We start from the raw sequence: 10,378 nt of genomic DNA, 5'->3' as shown, positions 1-10,378 counted from the left end.
GCCCTATACTCTCTCCTCAGGTGATCTGCAGCCTCACCTGATTCCCAGGCCTCTAGCTGCTTACTCTGTCTTGACCAAGTCCTATAGGCCAGTGCCCGTCTGTTCACCTCACACTTCAGGACTTGTATGATATGCTATGCTGCAGGGCGTGGGATCTGGCTTTTCGGGTGGTCAACTAACACAATCTCAACAAGTGAAGGGGAGCGAACACCAAACAGGGCAAACTTGGAGCAACGAAGGACAGCAGACAGAAGAGAGAGGAGGTGAGTTTGCTCTCTCCATCCCTCCATCACCCCAAACGTAGCATTTCTGAATAGTCTATCCAGAGACATCACACTTGGACAAGTGGCCAGTTATTTGTGAAGCAGTGGCCCACTCATTAAAACAAACCTTGTGTTTTCTGCTCTTTTCCTGCCTAGCTTTCCTCACCCTCACTGCTTGGGGATTGTATCTACCAATAAAGCACTAGCACTGCAGCTTTGCCTCAGGTTCAGTTTTCTAAGTAACCTGAATTAAGACAATACACCTCATCCCAATCATGTCTTCAACCACCACTGACACACTCCCAACCCATTCCCCAAAGTTTACCTCCAATCCAGACTTCTCTGCTGAGCTCTATACCCAGTTGGATCCAACTGCCAGTGGACATCTCCACTTGGACATTCTCACAGGCACCTCAAACTCATTTCTAAAATGAAACTCATAGTGCTGCTCCCCAACCGTGTGCCCTTCTCCTGTGTTTTGGGGGAGTCAGAGATGAAAGACACCTTAAAGGAACTCTCAGTCTGGCTAAAGAAGGAGACAGATGGGTAAACTCACAATTACAATGGAAAGAGACACGTACTGGTATAAAGCAATGCCATAGGGGCATGTACTGAAGAAGAGAAGAAAGGCTGCTTTGGGCTAGGCTTGCATGCGTTCTCTCATTTAGCCTTTACCACAGCCCTGGAAGGTATCGTTATTCCTATTTTGCTGTTGAGAAAGCAGACCAGAAATTAGAAACCTCGCCAAGGTCACAAAGCAACTAAATCCAAGCACACCTGAAAAAAAAAGGTTCATATTCTTTGTTGCTCCAGAAGAGGAGCACCTAAGAGGTTACAGGGATTGGAGATTTCCTAAGGTAGCAGTGCCGGAACTGTCTTTAATAAATGAACAGGCTGTCAGCTAAGATGGGGTGGGGTGGGGGCAGAGAGATAGAAAGGAAGGAAGGAGGTAACTGGCATTCTTGGCAGTGGGAAGAGGCCTGAGCAATCACATGGTGGCAAAGAAACTGCAGGGGTTCACTAAGCCTAGACCATAAGGCACAAGAGAGGCTGGACAGGTGGGCAGGATCCAAATCATGGATGGCCTCATGCACCATCCTAGTGAATTTAAATTTTAAATTCTAGACACTTGGAGGAACCATTTCAGGATTTTGTTTAACTTTTAAATTCTACTTGAAAGAACCATTTCAGAATTTAAACAGAGAATGACACAGCCCAGTGTGCATTTTGGAAAGGTCTCTCGGGCATCCATGAGAATTGGGTGAGAGAGGCAACAGAGGTAGGATGACCATTTCAAAGACTGCTGAAATACCCAGAGCAAGAAATTATACACAAAGTTAGCAGTGGAGGGAGTGGAAAAAAGTGAACAGATGTGAGAGACAGTAATGAAGGAAAAACTGAACAAGACTGGGTAACTAAATTAGCTAAGGAGAGTGGAGAAGCCATCAGATACCTGGTTTGTGGCTTGTTACATACAGGACATGGAAAAGATGCTTTCCATTTTAGACATGCTGACTTTGAGATAGATACCAGCAGGCAATTGAATAAATAAGTATGGTATTCGGAAAGCAGTAATGGTGAGAAACCACTACCAAGGCAAACGGACAGAACAAGAAAGCCCTATCCTCTTCTCGTACCCCTGGGAGTTGCCCAGTCTTGGCCCTTGGTATCTTAAACACCAATGGGAAGGGAGGTCAGCAGCTTAGGTAGAAAGGACAGGAACACAATCCAATCCCAGGGAAAGAACAGTGTGGTCTGCAATTTCCTCAGCACTAGAGGAGGCCAATTTGGAGAGGTGAGATAAAGACTCTCTGATATCAAGACACAGCCACCCTCCTCAACCAATTCTGGAAGAATTAAGCCCTAATACCCTAAGGTATCCCTTAGGTATATGCATCTAGAATGGTATCAGCTATGTGTAATCCTTGAGAGTACTGAGGAAAGTCACACAAATCATTTTCTCTTGGAACCCCAGTTGAAAAAGGCTAAGGTGCAGAGCAGGTATCAAAACACCATAATCCACTGGCCTTCCCAAAGGGTACATCAATTGGGAATCCGCCCAGCACTAACGTGTGCCCTGGGCTCCCAACCTGGAACCTCCTTGTCCTGTTTGCTCCTTTCCCACAAGCAGAGGACCTGACCTAGCTGGAGCTGCTCCTAAGCACTAGGGGTCTCTCCCTCCAATTGGATCAGAGACCTCTGGCAGCCTGCGTAGGATTTCCCCAAGGAGGGAATAAAAGAGAGTATCAAGGGAATTCCCTGGCAGTCCAGTGGTTAGGACGCCACACTTCCACTGCAGGGGGACGCGGGTAAACGACGCAGACAAAAAAAAAAGAGAGAGACAGAGAGAGAGACAGAGAGAGAGAGAGAGAGAATCAAGGAGTCAGCCAACTGAACTAAACTGGGGTTACGTTCTAAAATGCCGGGGCACTGTTCTTTGGCCTAACGGGCCCCAAATCTAGAAGTGATTTCAGTAGGTCTGGGCCAAGGCCCAGAAATGTGCAAATTTTTTTTCAAAGGAGCTCCCCAGGTGATACTAATTTGTAGTGGGACTTGGGAGCAGCTTTTGCAACTTCTATCCTTTCTTACCGGTCTGTTGCTTTGGTCCTCCCTTGCTTAGTAAATGTTCCCTCTGAGAGACCCCAGATCTTATGGGGAGACTGTGCCAGTGCATCAGAAAGTTGTCTGGGGCGATGATCATACCATTAGCCCAGCTCCAAACACTGGTTTGAAGAGCAGTGAAAGATCCAGAAAGCAGAGGCAGGCCTGCTGGCAGAGACGACATACTCCTGGCCTCCTAACTCCATAAACGAACTCAGGAGCTAAGCCCGTGGTCTAGCCCTTTTCCCCTTGCTCCGAGAAACTTACTGCACACAAATTTGAGGAACACGGCATTCTACTGGTCACTAGAGGGAGACCTTCATATGTGACCCAGCCAAAGCCTCCTCAGCATCCCTTCTCCTCCACTCCTGCTCTGAGCCAAACGGCCCAAGTCCCACTCCCAACACCACACAGAGAACACTGAAGCAGAAGTGACTTTAATCAAGGGGTGAAGTCCTCAATCAGGGAGACCTCACTTGACCTTTGGTGGTGGGGTCTCAGCCTACCTACCCACCACGGCCCCTGAGTCTCCTCAGGAAGGAGGGAGCAATTGAACAGCAAGTTCCAGCAGAGGTCGGGGAACGGAACTAGGGGAACCAGGTCAAGGGGCAGGGGCAGGGCACTGACAGGTGGGAGTGAAGCTGAAAGGGGCAGGAACAGCTTCACACAGGCGGTTCTACCTGGGGGCTACCCAGTGGCTATGCATCAGGCAGAGCGGCACCAGGAGGGCTGAGCGTAGAAGAGGACAGCGAGGGAAGGAGCATTTAGGAGATGAGGCGACCATGAAGCTGGTGCAGCTGCTCCTGGGTGAGCACCAGCCGGTGTCGCTGTCCAAGGCCAGCAGCACACGAGAAGGTCACTTTGCCCATGTATACAGTGTCGTCCTGCTGCTCTTCCTTGGCCTGGGAGTTGGGAAGGGGAAGAGGCCTCCAGGTCAGGGGCTCACTTGAGCTGTGTGCCACTGACAGGGTCCCTGAGCACTGAGACCCTGGGTGACTGAGGCTTTGAGGCTGCTAGACTATAATGACCACATTTTCCAAATCAGAATTGAGGTGCACAGCCTGACAAGGGAGTTTTGAGCCCCTTCTGATGTCAAAAGTCATAGAAGATGTTTAACTGCTAAAATATTGGAATTTCAGGAAGCAATGCAAGCACTCTTAAGATACTTGCAAGTAAGACTTGGCCAGATTTCTCAGGATGTTCAGTTGTTGGACCTGAGACCCTAGAAGCCTCTTCAAATTCTGGAGGAGAGGGGAAGGACCCACCTGAGCCCTCCATACTGCCCCTCCCCCTCCCCCACTCCCTCTTACCCTGAGGAAAGCTGATGAAGGGAAGGTAGCAAAGTCAGTGGGGACCGTGGCTCCAGGGCGCTGAGATACAGTCTCCTTAAGGACCTCATCCTGGCAGAGGGGAAAAGGATTCATTTAGGGGACCCCCACAGGCTAGGCCAGTACCTCCCTGGTTTCACAGGAAGGAACACTAATACCAAAGAAGCAGGGACCAATCCTCTTTATCATAATACTTTTGCTCTCAACTCCAATCCCATCCCTACCCAACATCCTTACTTTACAGATACTTACCCTTTTAAGGCTCAACTCAGATTCTATAGCTTCTGGGAAGCCATTTCCAACCATTCTACTCTGCAGTGATATCAGCTCTGACAGAAGTTGTGCCTGAAACCACACACTCTAAAGATGATCCTAGCTCAACCCACTTTGTTGATAAGAATCTGTTTTCTGTTGATGAGAATCTGTTTGGGAGTGAGGGCAGGTTCCCAAGGCAGGAATCCTGCCTCCCCTTCCATCTCCTCCCCAGTGTGTCATCTAGCACAGGGATGGGCCCCCAGGAACCCTGGGAGTTCTTGTGGAAATGAACATGCTAGGGGCTCCACCACGGAATGTTCTGAAGTGGGCACTGTCGGGTGAGAAAGGGCAGGGTCTAAACTAACCTTGAGCTTCTCGATGGTGTCGCTTAGGGACTTGAGCTGAGCCACTTGCTCCAGGAGCTGGGCCGATGGGCTCTTGGCAGCTGTGGGGATAGAAGGCTAGTGAGGCCCACCAAGGCCCAGGCAGGCAGCTGTACTGGATTAAGGGTCATTAGTGCAGATACTGGACCCGCTCATGGAGTAGACATGTAAGAGGGTAGGTGAATCAAGCAAATTAAACACTGAGACCAAAGGGCAGTGCTAGGAAGAGCCTCTCTGGCGTGGGAACTGCCTGGGGCAAGGGGAAGGGGTGTGTTTTCCATCTCAGGATTTGGCTGGTCCATACCAGGGCTGGTGCGGGTGATGTCCACGACATGGGTGTGTGCGCTCAACTGATTCAATGTCTCCAGCAGCTGGTTAGTCTTACGATACAGCACTCCAGCAGCTAGATCACTGCCAGGGCCCTCACGGGGTAGGAGAGAGAGCTTTGCCACGTGCAAAGGGGGCAGGGCTGCTAAGGATGCCTTCATCTGCGCTCCCTGTGGGGGAAGGGGGAAGAAGGGTAGCGGTAATAAGTGATAGAAGGCCCTGCCATCTATCATCAACGAGGCAGTTACACTCCACCTCTACCCATCCTCCCTGTGACCTCCTCACCTTGAGGATGCTGTTCTCATGCTGGAGCTGGGAGATGTGCAGCCTCATGGCAGAGATCTGCTGAAGCAGCAGTGGTGAGTCCTTCACCAGCCCTGGGCCTGGCACAGATCCCGGAGCCTGCCCAGAGGCACCTCCTATGGGTACCATAACAAATGTCATGAGCCCCAGGTGCAGAAGGCTGAAGATGGGCACCATCCCTACTCATCCCCTTTCCTTATCCCCTCCTACCTCCAGTCTTGATTGCTCCCAAGGGGGTAGTCTCACCCTGCTCCCCCAGCCCCAATTCCCACCAGCCCTGTTAACCCCCCACCAGGATGGGTCTCTACCTCGCTGCTGTTCTTCTGTGCTCAGGATAGCCCATTGGGGAGCAGGAAAAGAGGAGAGAGGAATTAGATGATTTGGGAGTGAGGGGGACATACCAGAGGAATCCTGGGCACGCAGGAAGACTTTTTTCCTAAACACCATACCTTCTCTAACAAGACCCTGCCTCTACTTTTGGGGAAAGAGCAAATATGTGTGAAAGACAGAAAAGGGGAGCCAGGCCACAATACAGGGTGCAACACGTGAGGAAGAGTGGCAGCGGGAGTGTGCGCAGGAGGAGAAGCACTTGAGGCCATTCTTGCCTCCCTGCCTCAGACTCCAGCTCCCAGAAGGGCAGCCGGAACGCTCCTGACACCCTGATATGTCTGCACCCTCAGTGCTCCCTAGCAGCAAAACTGAAGTGGAGGATGTGGACACATTCCCATGTTCCTCAGGTTCCCCAGTGCTCTGAGACAAAAGTCACCCTTTTTTGGGTGTGAAGTTTCATACACTAAGAACCGATATTTGTTTAAAGAGCCTATATGCTAAAGCAACTCAATGCGGTAATTCTGGAGACTCCCCTCCCAAGGAACATGGAGCCGTCTGCACCACAAGAGTCTAAAGTCAAGAAGACGCTTGGTCACTTTCAGGGTCAAGCGGCACCAGTGACGGGGGCTTTGATGAGGACAAGACCCTAGGTGAGGCCAGCTGACAAGGCAAGCACAGCAGGGGAGATCTAGAGATCCTGAGGGTTTAATTCCATTACAAGGAGTTTGCCTTCTGGAGGTGAGAAGGGTAAGCAAGAAACTGAAGAGAGAACAAAAACCGAACTACACGGTAGATGAGAACTAACATGGCGGTGGCCGCCTCCTTGGTCAGGAAACTAAGGAGACTAGGCCTGGAAGCCAGAAAAACTCCAGGTAAGGAGCCCTGACCACACTAAGAGACCAGGCAAAGGTCAGAACACAAGCCCCAAGTGAAGCTGGGAGAATTCAGCAATGGAAGAGACAACTACTCTATAGGGTGAAGCCACGTGAACTCAGTGGGGAAGAGAAAATGCAGTGCCCAAGCAGAGGAGGGATCAAGAGCAAGGACCATGCACTGCTGTGGATACCACAGCACTCAGCCCAGCCTGCTGCAGGCTGGTGACCCTCTGGAATACAGGGCTGGGACAGGAAAGCCAGACGGTAGACCCAGAAGGGACATCTACTGGAGTCCGACTGTCACTGTAATTCTGAGCTTCACCAACAACTTGGTAAGGCCCCACTGCCCCACCTTGGTCAGAACTCTGCAAATATCTTCAAGAAGTAAAAACTTGGTGAAAGTTGCCAGAGGGCTTCCCTGGTGGCGCAGTGGTTAAGAATCCACCTGCCAATGCAGGGGACACAGGTTTGAGCCCTGGTCCAGGAGGATCCCACATGCCACGGAACAACTAAGCCCACGCGCCACAACTACTGAGCCTGTGCTCTAGAGCCCACGAGCCACAACTACTGAAGCCCGCACGCCTAGAGCCCATGCTCCACAAGAGAAGCCACCGCAATGAGAAGCCCACGTGCAGCAAGGAAGACCCAGTGCAGCCAAAAATAAATTCATTAAAAAAAAAAAAAAGTTGCCACAGAGTGAAACTGGGCAAGCATATTCCTGGTTGAATATCCAGGGGTAAAAGAGGGGGGCAGAAGTCAAACTGAAGCCAAGGGCAGGAGGGGGGCCATCCAATCTCCTCTGGGCTAGTGCTGCCTGTTCCACTGCACTCACCACCAGCAATGCCAGACACCAGGGTAGCAATACCCGAGGGAGGGGGACCCCGGAGCCCCTCGATTGTGCGCTTGGACTGGCTGTTCAATCGCTGCTTTAACTCTGCTTTCTCTGCCTCCAGCTGGTCGATGTCAGCCTGAAGTGCATCCATCGTCTCCTCGAACTCTCTGTGAAAGAATCTGGGCTTGGACAGTGTCCCTTCCCCATGGCCCCACCCCCCCTTTTCAGTCCTGACTGAGTCCTTGGAGTAGCCCTACTGGTGAGGAGCCAGAGGCAGAAGAGGCTCAGACTGGGATGAGATGATGGGGATGTCAGCTGGGAAGGAAGATGGCGTCTGTCCCCCTGGGGAGTCTCACTACAAGAGGCCCTGGGCTAGGCAGCAGGGAGCTGCTGGAAGGAGGGAGGGGTGGAGTGAGCAGGGGCCTGGGAAGGTGCCTGACTTCTCCTTCTTCCGCAGCAGCGCCTGGGTCTCCTCCAGCCGAGTCTGGACTTTCTCGATGCGCTCATCTGCATCCTTGGCTGCACTGTCCAGCTTCTTCTCCAGGAGGCTCAGCCGCACATTGGCCTCACTGAGCTCTTCCCCCTGGACGAGGGCAGAGAGCGTCTAGTTCCCTTACACCCTCCCATGGCCCCCCAGAGACCTGGAATAGACCACGAGATAGAAAGCTTCCTGAGGGCCCACGAGAACTCCCACTGATCACAGGTGCCACTTCTCCCCACTCAACCCCCAGCCCCCCTGAGTTATGATCACCAACACTCACTGCTTCCCTGTGCCCCATGCTATTTCCTGGCCCCCCAGATCCAGAGCCTTCCCTATCCTCACCTTGATCTTGAGTGACTTCTTCAACTCCTTAATAACTGTCTCTCGATCTTCAAGCTTCAAGCCCAGGCCTTCAGCATCTGTGATCTCTGCACGAAGGGCTGCAGCCCGCAGCTCAACTGGGGGAGGCTAAGGGTAGGGACAGGAGACAGAGGGCAGGGATAGGGAGAGGAGGTCATCAAGGCACTCCTTTCAGAGATCCAGTCAAAGGGAAAATCTTCTCCTTGCCTCCTAAGCAGGATGGTGCTCCCCAGATTCCTTCCTGCTGCCACCCAGACCTCCCTCCCACAATTACCAGCAGCTCTCCAAGTCCTGCTCCTCCAGGCCCCTGGAGCCCCTCCAAGGAGCGACCCCACCCACCTTGCTAGGGGGCCGCTCTGCATCGTACTCTCCCTCCTGCATGGCGGTGGCCAACTTGTTCATGGTACTGATCAAGATGCTGCATGACTGGCGCAGACACTCATAGGGGCTGCCGGAGGGGGCTCCGTAGATCTGCAGGTGTCAAGGGCAGTAGTGAAAACCCCACACTGGCCACCTGACTGCCCCATTACCACCTTCTGCCCAGCCTTCCCAGCCCACCTGCTCGCCTGCTTTGAAAGCCAGCTCCTCCAGGGCAGCCACAGGCAGGCCTTCATTCTCTGCCAGCGGGGCAATGAGCTGGGCGGCAGCAGCAGCCACCTCCTGCAGCACAGCCACCACCCACGTCAGGTGTTTCCTGCAGTCTAGGAGTGTGTCGGATACCTGTGCAACAGGCCAGAGTCAGGAGCCCACTCTGGGCCCCGCACCACAGCTCCCAGCTACCTCAAAACCATTCTTGTCCCCTGACCATATCCAGATCTTGACACGCTGGGCCCCTCCTGGTTCTACTTGGCTTCCTTCCCATCCCCCTTCACAGCCCAAACCTGTGATCCAAAGGCCAGTGCAGCTGGGATCCCAGGAGCATCTGTCCCTGGCATTCGCCTCCGGATCTTCTTGCAGAACTGGCGGATATCGCTGCACGAAGTTTCCAGGTCCCGGAGCAGGAGTGCAATATCTGAAGCCTCCTGCCCACCCTACTCAGGGAATAGGAAACAGATGGAGAGCCAAGTCAAGCATTAGGGCTGGGGCGAGGAGGTGGGGACTAAAAGGAAGAGGAGCTCAAACAGATCTAGTTGTGCTCTCACCTGCAAGAAGGCCCGCAGCCGTCCCACCTCCACACTCATGCAGTCCAGGGCACTCTGGGTGAACTGTGAGGACAGAAGCAGGTCGTTGTCAGCCCCCAACAGGAGCCCTTCTGTCCCATCACCATCTCTAAGAAGTCTCCGCCCTCGGCTGGCCCCCATCCATAAGTGGGTCCTCTGGCTTCCCTGATCTGGCCTTAGTGACCCTGTTCCAGTCTTATGCGACACCCCTTGAGGGTGTGAACTGATGTCTCCCATTTCTGATCTCTATAAGGGGCTCAACCACTGGCCCAGACACCTCACCTTAATGTGGTCAGCCAGCTGTATGGTACTGTCCTCTGGTTGTTCAGAGAGGTGGATGCTGTACAGATGCTGAGAAGGGATGGCAAAGAAACAGACAGTCTTTAGGCCTTGGAAGAATGGAGAATTCTTCCCGAACTGCAATTTGACCCTGTCATCACAGGACTCCAGAGGTATGAGAGCATCCAAAACCCTCAAGGAGCTGCATCCTAAGGTGAGTCCATCTACGAGCCTCAAGCCATCAGCCTGGGACATACAACCTTGGCTACACTGGCAACAGCCTCCAGCAGAAGAAACCCTCCCTCCCTCCTGTGCCAAGGCTGAATTCTCGCCCCAGACCTGGTAGTACTTGATGGCTTTGGTGAGAGGCTCTACGTTGACAGTCTCGTCCAGCTGGTCCTTGTGCAGCAGCTCAATGAGAAAATCCAAGGAGCGTTCGTGGGCACTCATCTCAGGGTAGAGGCTGCCCACCTTCTTATACATGTCCACACTGCACTGAGAGAGGGCACTAGAGACCAGAGAAGGGCCCTGTGAGGCCAGCGTCTACCAGGCAATCTCAGTTCCAGCCAATCTCGGACCCGTGGCCCTGGAGTAGAGGTCA

At 52.7% G+C, this 10,378-nt stretch overlaps 1 protein-coding gene across 7 annotated transcripts in view; it reads right to left on the bottom strand.

Moving 5' to 3' along the window:
* Nucleotides 1-3,283: 3,283 nt before the first annotated feature.
* DCTN1 (dynactin subunit 1) overlaps nt 3,284-10,378 on the bottom strand; it is a 31,028-nt gene continuing 23,933 nt past the window's right edge. For 3 of the 7 annotated variants that reach the window (XM_060027490.1, XM_060027492.1, XM_060027494.1), the window contains 15 exons: nt 10,117-10,285; nt 9,781-9,849; nt 9,481-9,543; nt 9,220-9,369; nt 8,897-9,058; nt 8,678-8,809; nt 8,321-8,446; nt 7,938-8,080; nt 7,498-7,664; nt 5,769-5,783; nt 5,443-5,576; nt 5,135-5,327; nt 4,813-4,892; nt 4,175-4,264; nt 3,284-3,766 (listed from right to left, as the gene is read on the bottom strand). In XM_060027490.1, the coding sequence (XP_059883473.1) occupies nt 3,629-3,766; nt 4,175-4,264; nt 4,813-4,892; nt 5,135-5,327; nt 5,443-5,576; nt 5,769-5,783; nt 7,498-7,664; nt 7,938-8,080; nt 8,321-8,446; nt 8,678-8,809; nt 8,897-9,058; nt 9,220-9,369; nt 9,481-9,543; nt 9,781-9,849; nt 10,117-10,285 (1,831 nt within the window). In that variant the 3' untranslated portion in view covers nt 3,284-3,628. The remainder of the gene's footprint in view (nt 3,767-4,174; nt 4,265-4,812; nt 4,893-5,134; nt 5,328-5,442; nt 5,577-5,768; nt 5,784-7,497; nt 7,665-7,937; nt 8,081-8,320; nt 8,447-8,677; nt 8,810-8,896; nt 9,059-9,219; nt 9,370-9,480; nt 9,544-9,780; nt 9,850-10,116; nt 10,286-10,378) is intronic. The other 4 variants (XM_060027491.1, XM_060027495.1, XM_060027496.1 and 1 more) reach the window with 2 other exon arrangements.

This window comes from Delphinus delphis, chromosome 12, assembly GCF_949987515.2.
Source record: "Delphinus delphis chromosome 12, mDelDel1.2, whole genome shotgun sequence".
In the NCBI taxonomy this organism is placed as follows: Eukaryota; Metazoa; Chordata; class Mammalia; order Artiodactyla; family Delphinidae; genus Delphinus; species Delphinus delphis.
The sequence above is the reverse complement of the archived record's forward strand: the minus strand, read 5'-3'. Positions and strand labels throughout refer to the sequence as shown.